This window comes from Protomyctophum bolini (genome assembly GCF_963924005.1).
Source record: "Protomyctophum bolini genome assembly, chromosome: 9".
Classification (NCBI taxonomy): domain Eukaryota; kingdom Metazoa; phylum Chordata; class Actinopteri; order Myctophiformes; family Myctophidae; genus Protomyctophum; species Protomyctophum bolini.
This window is the reverse complement of record NC_137870.1, coordinates 9,095,774-9,112,524: the sequence shown is the minus strand read 5'-3', so window position 1 is coordinate 9,112,524 and position 16,751 is coordinate 9,095,774. Positions and strand designations below refer to the sequence as shown.

Sequence of the window (16,751 nt, the reverse complement as noted above, 5' to 3'; positions counted from 1 at the left end):
TGATTACTATTAGAAGAGCTATTTAACACTGTTACTGAACAAACAGTCAATGATTTCTATTAGAATACAGAGCATTAACTTCATAACCAAAAATATGACTTGCAGTAACCGTATACCTTTACATAATCCTGTTCAATTTCCAATCCAGATTCACGACACAGACATACAGACAGTATATAGTGTATATAGTCTTGCAGATGTGTACCCAAAGAAGAGTGCATGCTGCAGGTTCAATAGATACTTTATTGTTTCATCAGATACTGTCAGCTCCTGACAGAAATATACAGTATTGAGTTAATTTCTTTACAGTTTTTGCAGTGAGAACAGAATAGATGTCACTCATAGATATGATACATGGTGTTCTTTCATGTTGATATTATTTTATATGTATATTATTGTATTATATTGGGCTGGTTTCTTCATCTCTGCATACAGATGGTCCCCACTATAGTGACATATAGGCTGATTATCTGTATACTAGTATAGAGCACCGAAGTCTGACGTATTTTACACATCCTAATTGGGTCGTGTGTGTGTGTCACCCCCCCCCCCCCCCCCCCACATTCTGAATTCCAATAAACTTATTTTCGCATCAAATAAGAATTGTGTTCCAGAGGTTTGAGTCGTATGGATATGAAACATCAACTGCTGAAAGTGAAAAGGGTAATGTTACCACGGTATATACCACCACCGAAGTAGTTACATTTTCACCAGAAACAGACTATCGTAAACGATATAGCCTACAGACAACCTCCCTGACAATATCTTTGGACCACAATTCTAAGATGACCCAAAGTTATTCTCCATAGAGACCAATTACTTTCACGTTCCAGGGGATGAGCGAGTGGCATCAGGACTTTGATACTCTATACTTGTGAGGAACAAATGATAATATTAATAATAAACAATGTTTAAAAAAGGTATAAAAACAGCAAATGCAACCAAGCAACTACATGGGACCCGAGTATAGGGCTAAATTAATATATATTTTTATATTATAAATAAATTATAAACTAGGTATAATCAAGGCGGAGAAGGGGGAAAAACAGGCCTGAGAAACCTTAGGAAACACTTAGTAAAAGGTTGTTTTTTCAGTCCATCTTTAAAAGCGTCGGTAGACTGTGTTGCCTCAGGTGGCATTTTGAGGCTAGGTTTGGAATTCTGCCTAATTTACACTTAGTTATGCGTGCGTGCGTACATCGAAAATAGCTGACCTACAAGCTCAGCAACGGGTCATGTTGCGGCATGTGTTGAGCTTGTCGATCGGGTATTGTCGGATGGTGGTGTAGCAAAGCAAAAAAATAAAAAATAAAAACATTCATAAAATGTTTGTCCTAAAATATTGAAGTCCTCACAAGTACTGTATAGTAATAAAAATGTGTGTCTGTGTGTGTGACTGTGTGTAAGTAGCCCTATCAAGTGTTAAAATCATCAGATGATGCAGCAGTTTAAAGCTGTGTGTGTGCGTGTGTGCGCACGTGTGTGTGTGTGCGTGCGTACAGCAGTGCATATGGTGCACTGCACAGCTTAGTGCATATACAGCAGTTCATTGCACCAGTCATAACATGTACAATATAGACACATTGAAGCTATCGATAAAACAATAAAAAGTGACATCTTGTTTGTATTCAGTAGTGTGTGTTTGTTTTTGCATCAATTACATAAAACTGCTCTTATATCATAAATGCTATTATATTTAGTTTATCTGATAACAGATCAAATTAGTTTCTTTAGCCTTGCTTCTTGTGAAGGATAAATGGAGAGTGGGCAGATAAACAATGTGGGCACATCAACGTTAAACCGGATATTTATTCCAAAGTGTAAAGGAAAATAATAACAACGAAAGAGATGAGGGTCATTTCGGGGGCTCTTAGTCTTGACATGAGAACGTATGAGGGCACCGCTCATATAGAAACAGGTTTTTTTCAAAGAAAAACTGTCAAGACTTAGAAGACATTTTGTAGAATCGCCCTCAGGTCTCTAATGGGTTAAATGTCAAAAGTTCAAGCGTGTTCAAATCGTGTGTACTTTACATGACTTCAAAACCAATTTGAAATGATTATATATTTTTCATTTTATAAAGAATATCAGTTTTAACATTGAGGCACAGAGTTTAGGTGTCAACGCTTCCGCTTAACCTTATGAATTGCTGGAATAAAATGTGACATAATTTGTGATTTCAAACGTATTCATAATCAATAATCTGATTCACATAATCTTCCTACAGACAGTGTGTTCAGTGCATGTGCAACACGCACCAACGGTGGAAAGTAACTAAGTACATTTACCCAAAATACTGTTGAATTTAGAGGTACTTTTACTTTACCTGAGCATGACCAATGAATGGGTCAATACTTAAGACTTCTACTCCACTGCATGAGGCAAATATAGTACTTTTCACTACAATTATTTGAAAACTTTAGTTAACTTACTTTGTACGTTATAACAAAACATACATCATCCAATTAAGTCCTGTTATTATTGTTTGTTTGTTATCTATTTCAGCCATTAGAAATCAGCCTATCTACCTATCAAAAAAGTTTGAAACATTTGAGCACTTTTACTTTGGTACTGCGGGTATATTTTGCCGGCAATACTTTTGCACTTTTACTCGACTAAATATGAATGAATGAGTATTTTGAGGTACTGCTACTTTTGCTTTAAGTAAAAGATAATTGGGTACTTTATCCAGACCACCACTGGCACGCAACCCCCCCCCCCCCCCCCCCCAACATACATACACACACAAACAATCATGTAGATTCAACATTCATACAATCACACAAACATGAACACACACACACACATACACGCGCGTGCACATTTTTAACACGTACATTTAGCCTCATTAACATGCGCCATCAAAGCAATCTGAGTCCTGTAATATTATAGGAGACAATTTAAACCCAAAAAGGTGTGGCTTTATCCTTTTTTCCTCCTAACACATACAGTATGGTCAGATTTACGGACCCACAAGGATCCATTTTGGTTCCTGACTTTAAACCAGTGGTTCTCAATTGAAGTGGGGTCACTGCTGGCACAAAACACTGATCAGATCTACAGCTAAATGAAAAAGGTTTGAGAACTAGTACTGCTCTGAATAATCTTGCTGGGGACCCCCTGGAACCGCCTTGAGGGTCCCAGGTTGAGACGCAGTGCATCATAGTGTACAGCAGTTTTACCCTATGTAATGGTAGAATTTCATTCATGTTTATTTATTTATTTTTATTTGTTTTTTATCTTGTGGCAGGAACACGTTATTCCAACCAGTTCCTTTCCACCTCCATCAGCTGCCCCGGCTGGCCAGGGGGAGGCAGTATATGCCCAGTATCACCCACTTTGAGAACCACTGCATTATGGTGCAGCGAATAACCTCCCCCACCTTCACCACCCCCCCACGCAGCCCCCTTCATTTTCCACTTCGTCACCTCCCCGCCCATCCATCCATCCGTCCGTCCGTCCGTCCGTCTGTCTGTGCGTCTGTCCGTCCCGCGCTGGCGGGCGGAGGGGGTCACTTGAGCAGGGAGATGTCGTCGGCGAAGTCGCCGTGCGGGCGCAGGCAGCGGGCGCAGCGCCACTGGCACACCATGAGGCAGAGGGGCAGCATGAAGAGGGCGCAGATGCCCGCCATGATGTAGGCGATGGTCATCAGCGTGGACTCGTCCGTCTGCGGCACGTTGTAGCCGCAGTCCTCCAGGTCAACGCCGCCGTGGAACGGACCCTCCACTGACGCCGTGCGGAACTCATCGTGCACTGGACAGAGACAGAGGTTGTTAGACCTGAGGACGATTCTACAAATGTCTTCTGAATCCTGACAGTTTTCTGAAAAACCTATGTTTCTATGTCAGTGGTTCTCAAACTATTTCATGTCAAGGACCCCCAGAATTATCTGTATTTGTATCTGTATTTTATCTGCCGCGGACCCCCATAAGCAAAGATTTGAGTTAAAAACATTCGCTCTGAAAGAAAAGAATATATTCAAAGGTTTGCGCCACATAGAGCCACATAGCACACACACACAAATAGCAGACCTACAAGCTCATAGCGTGGCACTCTGTGCTGCGCTATGAGCTTGTTGATCTGCTATTTTTCAATAGCTAAAGTATAATTAACATAATGCTTAAAACACCAAAAGGGGTGCATTCAGACCTGAGTAGTTAGAGCGGCGCGATTACATACAAAGTCAATGCAAAGACGACGCGAACGAAGCAAACAGCCGCCTGGTATCTTCGCCCCGGCTGGAACAATCAAGACGTGTGACAGGTGCTAACGCCCCTCCCCCTCACCGTGACAGGGCCTGACGCCCCTCCCCCTCACCGTGACAGGGCCTGACACCCCTCCCCCCCTCACTGTGACAGGGCCTGACGCCCCTCCCCCCCTCACCGTGACAGGGCCTGACGCCCCTCCCCCCCTCACCGTGACAGGGCCTGACGCCCCTCCCCCCCTCACCGTGACAGGTGCTGACGCCCCTCCCCCCCCTCACCGTGACAGGGCCTGACGCCCCTCCCCCTCACCGTGACAGGGCCTGACGCCCCTCCCCCCCTCACCGTGACAGGGCCTGACGCCCCTCCCCCTCACCGTGACAGGGCCTGACGCCCCTCCCCCCCTCACCGTGACAGGGCCTGACGCCCCTCCCCCCCTCACCGTGACAGGTGCTGACGGCGAAGCCGATGCGTCTCCGGTGTCGGTCGAACACCACGTAGAAGCCCTCCATGATGACGGCTCCCATGACGGTTCCGGTGCTCGACTGAGACACGGCGAACTTGTAGCAGTCCTCCTGAGCCGACGCCACGTCCTCCACGGGACGCAGGTACTGCTGCATGGGGGGAGGGGGGGCACAGAGGTTTAGTATTTAGTCCTACACTCACAGAAAACATGCAGTAATCCTGGTCTCTACAGGCCTACAGCCTCCCCCTGGCCAGCCTGATGGAGGGAAAAGGAACTGGTTGGAATAGCGTGTTCCACGCGCTACATCCAACTGGGAGAAACTCCTCCCTGCCAGGTGATATATAAGAAGCAGACACCACCATTTGGTCGTCTAAAACCATCTCTACGGCCACCAAGCTAGGCCTCTATATGTCAGTGGTCATCCCAACAGCGACCTACGCCTAGCAGATAGTTTCTGGGTAAATGGAGGAGATAGTTCCTGGGTAGATGGAGTAGATAGTTCCTATGGGTAGATGTCAGTTACCTGGGGCAGGATGGAGATCCTGAAGGACTGGTTGCGGTTCTCGCTCATCAGGTAGAGGGAGATGACGGGGAAGATGTGCCAGGGCGTGGTGCCAGCCTGCCAGCACACCAGCTGCTCCCCAAGCCAGAAGCCTGAGGGGAACTGCTCCGTCTGAGAGGACCGACCGCACGCATGCACGCACGCAGACACACAGACACACAGACACACACACACACACACACACACACACACACACACACACACACACACACACACACACACACACACACACACACACACACACACAGAGGACATCAGACCAGAGGGGGAGAGAGAGAGAGAGAGAGAAAAAACCTGTAATGTAATGTGTCAATGAAGTTGATTCTAATTCTGTATGTGCAAATGTACCATTCTTCTTTTCCTTTCCGCTTTTCCCTTCAGGGGTCGCCACAGCAAATCATCTGCCTCCATCTTTACCCTGTCCTCTGCCTCCTCTTCTCTCACACCAACTAACTCCATGTCCTCTTTCACTACATCCATAAATCTTCTCTTTGGTCTTCCTCTAGGCCTCCTGTCTGGAACCTTCTACTGATAGACTCACTATCCCTCCGCTGTACGTGTCCAAACCATCTCAGTCTGGCCTCTCTGGCTTTATCTCCAAAATGTAATGCAGCAACAAAACCCATGAGCTATTCTGGGAAGACGATGGCCAGAAGTCGGAGTGGTTATTTAATCATGACGTATTTAAGACTGCACAGTCTGTTTCTAGAGCCTGGAGGAGAACACAATCTCTTGCAGCTCTTCAACTAGGTCCATGTCCTTTCTCCTGTTGCAGGCCCAATGGTGTATTTAATTCAATGTTATGTTGTATAATTATAATTGTGTAATAATCTGCCATGTATGAAGCTTGGGCGTTCTTAGTTTGTTATTTAGTTTGATTGATTGTTCATGTAAAATGAAAATAAAAGTGTCCTGTGCTCTAGTATGTGAAGAGTCTGTGCTATTAACTCATTTTGGATAAGAAATAGTTTTTCTCCTCTGGTGAAAAGCTTGAGGCTGCACGATGGCAGTCCGTCAGTCAAATCTGGTCACTGTATACTGTATGGGCTATAGGCTTCCTTGGAAGCATGACACTTACATAAAGAAAAAAAACAATCAATAAATCAATCAATCATGTACAGTCAGTGACAAACAACACCAGCCAAAGGGGACAAAAATAGTATTATTGTTATGATCCAATGACTTGAAACCTCTACTGTATGGAGCTTGCTTCATTTAGTACGGTGAAGAGAGACAGACTCACCGACGAGGCGGCCTCGATGGCCTTGACGGCAGCCTGGAACACTTTCCTGGGCAGACGCAGGTTGGTGGTCCCGCTGTCCACGATGCTCTTATCATAGTTATACTGTACGGAATAACACATGAGTATTGATTACTGTTATCACTGTCCATTGTTGTACTTCATACGAAATAACAGGTGGTCCCTGCAGCTAAATGATGGAGAGTTAAGGTCACCAAATGGACCTTTAATAGATCTTTAACTCTTGAAAGAGCGTAAAATGAAACAAACGACCCGTCGAGTCCATTCGGTTTCGTTGTATGCTCTCGAGGGTTAAATAATTGTTAAACATCTGCACGTCAGATTAACAAGAAGTCTACACAATAAGAATGTAGAAGAATTGTTGATGGTCCGTGGGCTCAAACGCAACATAATCGTAGATCATGTTTGTTATATTTCAACAGCAGTTTACTCTACTGTACTTCAAAAGGTCAAACTAAGTGATATGGTGTCTTGAGGAACCTGCTCATCCACAGGCGCTGTGGCTTAGTTGGTTAAAGCGCCTGTCTAGTAAACAGGAGATCCTGGGTTCAAATCCCAGCAGTGCCTTTTGAGTGGAACAGATTAAGCAGCATTTCGAATTATATTATTATATAATATTATTGGATATCTCTGAATCGGAATATATCAAGCTGTGTTCATTTTGATGACTAAGACTAAAAGACAAAGGTTTTTGATATTTAGTCGACTAAGACTAGACTAAACTAAACTATTTCAGATGACTAAATAGGACTAAAACTAAATGAAACACATGGGTGTTACTGTTATAGAGCACCGAAGTATGACGTCACTTTCAGTAGAGGGCGCCAGTCCACAGGTTCATGTATTTTCTTATTTGCATTGAAATCCCCCCAGTGATTTTAGGTCGCTTCATATAAGAACTGTGTTTGAAAAATAAACCGATCATCCCGGCCTTTCTGTCAGGGGGGTGGCTGTGTGTCGTTAATGATGTCCATTAATATTTGATACAGCATAGACAATCACATGGAGAGTGCCTTAAATAAACTATAGGATACCAGGGAAACAATAAGCATTGTGAGCTTGTAGATCTGCAATGTTCGACACGCGACCACGCTGTGCGGTGAATATAACCCGAGCTTAACGGACTGGGCAGCTGTTCTCACATTATTGCTTTTATAGCGTAAATACGGTATATCGTCAAATCAGCGATTTTGGGGGCAGATGATGGCCGATAGGAAAACATTATCCTATCGCCCAAGCTTTATACAGTAGTAAACAATGAACCTAGCATCTGTCTTTAGAAACAACATGCTATCTAAATAACATTCTCTTCTACATTATGAAAGTATAGGATAACCGGGTAAACAACGAACATAGCATCTACATGTTATATAAATAACGTTATGTACTTAAAGTGGTCAAGAAAAACAAACCAAAGAATAAAACATGAATGGAGAGAAATAGGAAATAAATTGATAAAACACAGAGGGGAAATAGGAGGATGATATAAACTAGAGGCCGTGCTACCTCCTTGCAGTCCATGTTGAGATCCTGTCCGTTGACCTCGATGCGCACAATGATGACCTCATAGTACCACTCCCTGCGGATGGGCGTGTACCACAGCTCCCCCACGTAGAGTGACTCGTCCACTCCTCCAATAATCTGAGAGCACAGCAGGGAGGAGGCGGGATAATGATTAGCCTACACCAAATTCCGCCCGTTTACTGGACTTTTGTTCTCACAATAAAAGTTATTGATAAATTATTTGTTTAAGGTTATCCAGTCATGACCTGCAGGAGTCCAAACACCTGTTATTACAATGTTGCTTACACATTTTTTTCAATCTACTTGTGAATCAGATTTTTTTCAAACTTCCCACAAAGTACCAACTTCCCACTTTGAGAATGACGGGCTCTCAGAGTAAGGGTTCATTTGGAACCCTTGGTGGTTCCTGGTCCCGACCTTAGAACCAGTGCAAGGAAGTGAATCTTTTCCTCTCTAATCTGAACCCCCTGACAATAATAAGTAAAGGGTTATTTTCTTATCATCTCCAGTGTGGTGCCATCCTCTCACCATGCTGCCCCCCACCGTGGCGCTGCCCAGCGTAGTGTTCTGGCTGAAGCCGGCCCCGCACAGCTGCAGGGAGAACAGGTTGGGCACGGGCGTCTGGCGCACCAGAGAGTCAAAGAACGGCTCCAAGTTCTCATCAGGCTGCAGAGAGAGAGAGAGAGGGGGGGAACACACATTGATATAGCTACAGAGAGACAGACAGGTCTTAATTAACACAGTTGAGTACTGACTCACCGATGCAGACAGGCAGAGAGACAGACAGACAGACAGGAGAATTATTGAATTAATACCTGTCAATCAATGTGGAGGACTCTGATGTAAACAAGTCTGGTTTTATCCTCGTATAGCAGTTTGTGTATTGACCTGTATACTTTCCTTGAACTGTACCCATTCTACAAACTGTTAACAACATTTTCAATCAATCAATCAATCAATCAATCAATCAGTAACCAACCCGTGCTATCTCTGCGTACGCCAGGCCCAGGATGCCCTCCCAGTTGGAGCCGTTGATGAAGAAGCGGTCGGACTGGGTGATGGCGGCCACGTTGGCACGCAGGGTGGCGTTGGGGCCGTGTGGCACCGCCACCACGTCGGTGCCCAGCTCGCCCTCCCAGCGGCCCTGCGTGTACGGCACGTACACACTCCTGCCCAGGTCCCGGTACGAGTTGGACCTGTCGGGAGGAGAGGAACAGGTCTTATTTAACAGCAGTTTACTCTACTCATCTACTGTACTTCAAAAGGTCAAACTAAGTGATATGGTGTCTTGAGGAACCTGCTCATCCACAGGCGCTGTGGCTTAGTTGGTTAAAGCGCCTGTCTAGTAAACAGGAGATCCTGGGTTCAAATCCCAGCAGTGCCTTTTGAGTGGAACAGATTAAGCAGCTTTTCCAATATTATATAGGGATATCTCTGAATTGGAATATACAGTATAAAGCAGTGTTCATTTTTATGACTAAATAGGACTAAAACTAAATCGACTAAGGCCCAGGCTACACGTATATGGATCTTTTGAAAAAGGGAAATCTTTCTGCCCATACGACAGAAAAATCTCCACACACAAACACAGAAACGCATTGAACACAGGATAAAATCACTGCAGTAAGTAGCAGGTTTCAATTGTAGGCTGTTTCTTTCATTGTCTGTCAGCACTCAGCATGTCACGTAAATCCCCAAATCCCGACTCTTGACTTTTCTCTCCATATAATTTAAAAATGATAGACACTTTACCATTGCTCATTTGCTCTCGCGACTTGGCAAGTCCTGCACAGAAAATAATAGCAGCGTCAGACCTATAGAAGTGTCCACAACCACTTATGAGCTAGAGTGGCTATATTTTCGGGTGTATAATAAATGTCACGTTATAATGTAGGCTAATAAAAGTTCACACGTGCACATTGTCGGGATGCAGGCACAGTGACAAATGCAGTCAAGGGTGTGCCCTTTATTACCTAAACAGGAGAGAGGCATACTGTATATGCGCACGGCGACCCACTGTATACTTTCTTCTCACCATTCACACCTCTCTCTCTCTCTCTGCACCCGGCCCTCTCTCTCTCGCCTCCATGACCATGAAATGGAGAGCAAAATACAGCACGAGAATATAGTTTCACATGGCTATGCACACACCACGCATAGACGTGTTGTTGCAGGTGTAGCCTATACTGCAATGGCATTTGGCCTGGGTCCTTATTTATTTGGTAGGTTAATATCCACAGTTTATCTATCTGTAGCGCTCCGCAATTAACCTCAAGCTTCGCACTCGGCACCAATACAAGTGATAAACATGAACAATTGGATAGATATCCGTGTAGTTTCCATGCAGGCACGAGCTGCATTTCTCACCTAATTATAGTACAAATGATACGCGCTAATAAGCGGTGACATGACATCATCGTTTCTCAAAAGCTACATTTCACATGACTACGCAGATCCACTGATCCGGATATTTTGGAAAATCTTCACTTATTTATCAGTTTCCAAAAACCTCCGTTTGATTGGCCGAGAACGCTGTTTGCGTGTGGCTGAAAGGCCCAAACGCACACAAAGAATAGCGTTTAGCAAAAGATCCATTCCATATACGTGTAGCCTGGGCCTAAGACTTTAGGTGGTTGCACACTGGACTGGACGCGTTTTTTTTCGGAAAATGAAACGCCGCTAAAAATCAGAACAAACGCGCTCTGTGTGCAGAAACCTTAACACTTGTCTGTACTCATAAGAGTTGTGTGTGTGTGTGTGTGTGTGTGTGTGTGTGTGTGGGGACTACTCACAGGGAACGGTGGTAGTAGCGCCTCAGGAATGGATGAGCTGCGGCGCCCACAGCGAAGTTACTGCTGCCTGTGTCTACCAGGATGTTGAGCTGATGGAGAGAGACAGACACAGAGACATAAGGTTATAGTTACTAAAACTAATATCCACTAGACTGTTGAGCTGATGGAGAGACAGAGACATAAGGTTATAGTTACTAAAACTAATGCTGATGGAGAGAGACAGAGATAAGGTTTACTAAAACTAACTAAATATCCACTAGAATGATGACAAACAGACAGACAGACAGACAGACAGACAGACAGACAGACAGACAGACAGACAGACAGACAGACAGACAGACAGACAGACAGACAGACAGGAGTACACAGTGTGAGCCAGGGAGAGGCGACGCCTTGCTGTATGAATCAGACATAAGTAATGTGTTTGCATGTGTTCCTCAGCGCCAGAGAATCGATAAGGTTTGTGAAAGATTTTGCACTCAGATTACATCGTAAAGTGGATTTGTGTTTCTGTGCAGTTTCTTTTTTTCTTGTTTTCGTTCGTTGGTTATTTTTTTTCTTTTTTGAAGGGCGAGTCCACTGCTCTGAATGTGCGTTCCGTTCCCTAGGAGACCCAGATGGACCTGGTCATGTTGTACAGACACTGACTGCTAAAACTCTCTCTCTCTCTCTCTCTCTCTCTCTCTCTCTATTGCAGTGTGTTACATTGCAACTTTGAGGGAAGACTATCTTAAACTATAAAAGATATAGTGGCTATTATTTGCTGTTTGATTTATTTTTGTGTGGTGCCTCCGCTCCGTACAGCACAGTACACTGCAATATAGTATACTATACAGAGCACAGTAAAGTACAGTATAAATAAATATATAGTTGCACCACTCAGTTCACACAGGTGTGACTTTTTTCAGCCTAATTGGAACTGTATACAGTTGCACGCATGCACGCATACACACACACACACAGTGATCCAGAAGTTCTCATGTTATTTCCTGTCACCCTGAATGTCCTTCTAGTTGCTCTCTGTCTGTCTGTCGCTTCAATGATTCATTCATTCTCTTTCTCTCTGTGTCTCTCTCTCTCTCTGTGTGTGTGTGTGTCTCTCTCTCTCTCTCTCTGTGTCTCTCTCTCTGCGTCTCTGTCTCTCTCTGTCTCTCTCCCTCTCTCCCCCCCTCTCTCTCTCCCCCCAGGTCCCCTTGTAACAGTCTCAATGTGAGTATCATATTTTGCGCAGTCAGTAACAAAAAAAAACAGTGAGTGTGTGAGAGAGGAAAACACACTATATACAGCAGTGTTGGTTTCGACGACGAAACTATGACGAGAAATGTCCGTCGACTACCTTTTTTCACTGGCAGAAACTAAATAAAAACGGAATAAATATGTAGAACAGTAGAACTAAAAGACAAGTCATTTTATCTTTGGTTGCACTCTGAAAATAGCCGTTCAGAACGTGTCACAGAGCTACACGTTGTGTGAGCTTGTAGGTCTGCTCTTTTTAGCATGCAACAAAGTGTAAAATCTGCTATTAAGACACCATCGAGACAAAATTTGTTGTAGATTTAGTCGACTAAAATCGTAAGATATAAATAAGACTACAACTAGAGTAAAACTAAAACGACTAATTGACTAAAACTATATCTTATTAAAAAGTCTATGACTAAAATGTAAGTATAAATGTGCTGTCAAAAAGCAGTATCTTTTTTTTTTTATAATTTGTATCCCACGATTATGCAACCCATTTTTTCACCCAGTGTCAATTATCTAATGTAATCTTGGGCACTACACTTCCTCTGCCAACCTGGGGCATGCATGCACGCACGCACACACGCACACACGCACGCACACACGCACGGCCACTGCTGCCAATGGTCGTACACGGTCTTGACTTCCTCTCCTGGAGACAAATTTGTTGACTGTGCACAATCGATATGTCCTGCCCACTTCCTGCTTTCCTACACGCTGACGCACGCACACACGCACGCAAGGACGCACGGTCGCACGCACGCCACACACGCATGATTCATTCATATCCATCATAAAAAGGACATTGCAACACAAAATGATACTCATTCTCTGTCTCATTGAGATCACACATTTGACAGATTCGATCTTCTTACATAACGACCCGTTTCAATGTAAAGTGGCAGTATACCTCCTCTAATCTGGGCACAAAGTGATATTTACGTTTCTTTGGCATAGTTTTCAGTATAATAGTCATTTTCAGTATAAAGGTATCTCCCTTAGCCCCACAATATTAACCTGATCCAGTCCAAGAGAAACATCCTCAATTCCACATTCACAGAGCATTATTGCCCATGTCCTCTATCCATGGACCATGGTCCATTCTGTTATTTGTCCCAGTTAAATACTTAGTTAGTCTCTTATCGTTCAAATCTGTTCCACAACCTGGCGATGCAGACCTTCCACCGGACCTCACAAGGTTCCCATCCCATATCTCCTGAGACTGCTGCCATTGGTGCATATTTACACCCAGACTCTAGAATCCAGATCTAGAACTGGGCAGGCCTGATAAAGTGTAGGTGCGGAACCTATACTAAATGCACCATTTATCATTGATCACATGATAAAGATGTACTTGAGTAATCAAATCTGTGGATCAATGCCCTGCAGGCCAGGTGTAATCAGATAATGGTACACCCCCTAAGTAATTTGTGAGCGAGCGAGTTTGGACAGAGCCTCAACAGTCACTTGTTGCTGCCAATTACTCTCTCTCTCTCTCTCTCTCTCTCTCTCTATGTCTCTCTCTCTCCCTCTCGCCCCTAAGTGCCAGTTGGTGCCCACAGCTGCCACCCACAGCTGGCACACCTCTCTCTGGAGAATTAATGGCTTCATTATATGCCCCCCTCCCCCCCATCTATCTCTCTCTCTCTCTCTCTCTCTCTCGGGGAGAGGAGAGAGAGAGAGAGAGAGAGAGAGAGAGAGAGAGAGAGAGAGAGAGAGAGAGAGAGAGAGAGAGAGAGAGAGAGATTGAGAACCACTGCATTAGAACGGTAACAGGTACATACAGGAACATTAGAACGCTAACAGGTACATACTGTACAGGAACATACAGTGAGTCTTTGCAACAAGGAAAGCTAAATAAACGCACACATTCATTCTAGGTTAAATCAAGGAGAAGTTAAAGCATCCGACACACTGCATATGGCATTGTATCAATGGCACAAATAAAATATAAAGTCGAAACATTGCACACACGTGAAGTGAGGGGAGCTCTTATCATCGTACATGCTCACAGCGTAAAATAGACATGCTCAATGCTCAGACACTATGGCGTAAAATTCTCCATTCATTGTCAAATGGAAGTTTGTTTAAGACAAAGTTTGTGGACGACGGTAACCAAAAGCTGGATGTATAGAAGGGACTAGCGCCCCTCAATAAAATAGGTTTTTGGAGCTTTAAACCATAGTGTGCAGTTGATTTACCCTCTTCTCCTCGATGTCCAGCACCCAGAGCCTAAATATAAATGTACAGGTCACAGGCGGGCACACAATCTCCCCTGTGTTAAATCCCCATAAGGTAAGTCCACATAAGGACGTATGGACTTAATCTACTTGAGGGAAGGTAATCCCGCATAAAGAGACTATAGTCCGACACTGTAAGTAAGTCAATAAGTAGGGCCCTAGGAAGGAAACAACAGTTCCTAAACCATATGGTCCATATAGTATAGTTGATTTTGGCAGCAAATTTCTATTTTAGTTTAGTGATAGAAACTTCAAAATTTGCATTTTTGAGGGCCTTGATGTTGTTGTAATGGCAGATTTTACTTGGTTGCATGCTGAAAATAGCTGATCTACAAGCTTGCAGATCGGCTATTTTCAGAGCGCAAAACCCGAGCGCAAATGAGCATGAAATGGCCTCTTCTCCTCTCAACGTTTTAGCCTAGTTTTTATCTGATGAATGTAGTCTTAGTTTTAGTCATCATAGTTTAGTTTCCATTTAAAAAGGTAGTCGACGAACATTCAACTTCTGTCAACTAGTATTAGTCGACGAAATCAACACTGGTGGCCCACAGGGTATATCTCCTGTCTCTGTGGAGTGATGTACAACGAGTACAGCCCTGGGCTCCTGTCATCCTGAATCTAGAAGCTATTTCACAAGGACATGATATACAAGTACACGCCATGGACATGACGCTAGTATGTCGTAGGGACACTTACCCCCCAGTCCAACCCTTGCTGAGTGTCAAGCAGGGAGGCATTGGTTCTCATTTTTAAAGTCTTCTTTGGTATATGACCCCCGTCAAGCTCCCAATCTCAAGGGCGGCCATGGACACTCTCTAAACCAGTGGTTCTCAACCTGTGGGTCACGAGTCTCACGACCCCCCAGGGAGGTCAGCGGGGTTCCCTCATTGAAGACAAAAAGTGAGGACCCACATTGTGATTGGCCAGAATCGATGTATGATGATAAGCTCCTATATCATCATCTCATTCTGGCCAATCACAATGTTTTTGGCATATTAGAAAGGTCTTACCATTCAGGACTGAGGCTGAATGTTATTGTTACTGTAGATAGCAACAAGAACCCCAAAAGGGGTCCTGAATGGGTTAAATTGCCCCCCCCCCCCCGACACACAGAGAGCCAGTGTTCTATTGAACTGCACCTTATATGAACACTGCATTCATCAACCTTATTTTATTAAAACACCTGTGTGTGAGATTATTCTTACTCATACATAGACCTATGTTACTAGTGGTGGATATTGCTTGCAATCTCACGACAGATACAGTATGTATCACGACACAGAGGCCACGATACTGTATATAGTGTTACGATCCCTGCGAATGACCCGGCCGTATAACTTGATCCTCCAAGGGAGCTAGCTCTCTAGGCGCGGCTTGTTGCTTGCCTTGTCTACTGAGTTGGAGATCGGGGTTCGACTCCAGCTCAGGGTAATATCGATATATATGGAAATGTTGTTACTTACGTTCTGTGGAGGTGAGTGAATATGCGACGCATGTTGTTTCTTACGTTCTGTGGAGGTGAGTGTATATGTGTAACGCCTGGGATTTGAACTCGGGCCTCCCGCACTAGTCCAAAGGGATAGGGGCAGATATTAGACCAGGGGTGGGCAACAGGCGGCCCGGGGGCCACATGCGGCCCCCACCTTCACTTAATGTAGCCCGCATGTTAATATCAGAATACTGATTGATTTCAGCTGTTACAATTCCAAACCTGCTTTAATTACTTCATGACTAGTATTAAATGACTAGTACTTAATGACTAGAATTAAAATGTTATTGTCTTTTTGTGTCCAATGTAGTTATGTTAACAGTTCAGAAAGTTAACATAACTATAACTAAATGCATTTGAAATTCAATAAAAAGGTTACTTTTCAGGATTCCAATTCAAAAATAGCAAACAATTATTCAGGTTTTCAATTCAAATATAGCAAAAATAGCCGATCTATCGGCTATTGTTGCTACAACAGTAACATTCACTGTGGCCCCTCTGGAGTGAGTGTGAACATATATTGGCCCTCGCCATCGTCAAAGTTGCCCACCCCTGTATTAGACTTTTGAGGCCATCAGGCAGAGGCTCTGCTACACTCCCCCTTTTGACCTCCTCCCTCCCATGGGGAAACCCGATCCGGGTCACGGCACCAATGTAACGCCCGGGATTCGAACTCCCGCGTGAAAGTCCAAAATCTTAACCACTAGACCAAAGGGATATCCCTCTGGACCGGGGGAGACGTTAGACTTTTGAGGCCATCAGTCAGAGGCTCTGAGCCACTCTGCTACATATGTGACGCGTGTTGCTACGTACCTTCTGTGGAGGTGAGCCCACGGCCATCTCCACATAGTATCCCTGTCCGGACTTCCCTCTGAGGTTATCGATCATGTCCACGAAGTTGATGCCGCTGGGCGACAGCACCTCTCTCCTCCTCCTCCTCCTGCCCGTGGTGGTGGCCGTGGGGGTGGCGCTGGCG

The 16,751-nt window shown here is 44.4% G+C and overlaps 1 protein-coding gene across 2 annotated transcripts; it reads right to left on the bottom strand.

Moving 5' to 3' along the window:
• Window positions 1-3,437: 3,437 nt before the first annotated feature.
• Window positions 3,438-16,717, bottom strand: bace1 (beta-secretase 1). Of its 2 annotated transcripts, none has more exons than XM_080771728.1 (9): window positions 16,589-16,717; window positions 10,808-10,896; window positions 8,995-9,211; window positions 8,544-8,681; window positions 7,998-8,132; window positions 6,474-6,575; window positions 5,192-5,341; window positions 4,645-4,816; window positions 3,438-3,753 (listed from the first exon to the last, which is right to left on the bottom strand). In XM_080771728.1, the coding sequence occupies exons 1-9, from the start codon at window positions 16,661-16,663 to the stop codon at window positions 3,512-3,514; spliced, it is 1,320 nt and encodes a 439-aa protein (XP_080627854.1). In that variant the 5' UTR covers window positions 16,664-16,717; the 3' UTR covers window positions 3,438-3,511. The 2 variants fall into 2 exon arrangements, with proteins under 2 accessions (XP_080627854.1, XP_080627855.1); XM_080771729.1 differs by lacking the exon at window positions 16,589-16,717 and adding an exon at window positions 14,983-15,048.
• Window positions 16,718-16,751: the final 34 nt, after the last annotated feature.

Bases quoted from the DNA above. Each gene is read 5' to 3' on its own strand.
- bace1 (XM_080771728.1), bottom strand. From the start codon at position 16,663: ATGATCGATAACCTCAGAGGGAAGTCCGGACAGGGATACTATGTGGAG. The intron at 10,897-16,588 runs GTACGTAGCAAC...TCTCTCCATCAG, and splicing joins TGGGCTCACCTCCACAGAAG to CTCAACATCCTGGTAGACAC. The intron at 3,754-4,644 runs GTGAGGGGGGGA...GTCTCTGTCCAG, and splicing joins CGCCGTCAGCACCTGTCACG to TGCACGATGAGTTCCGCACG.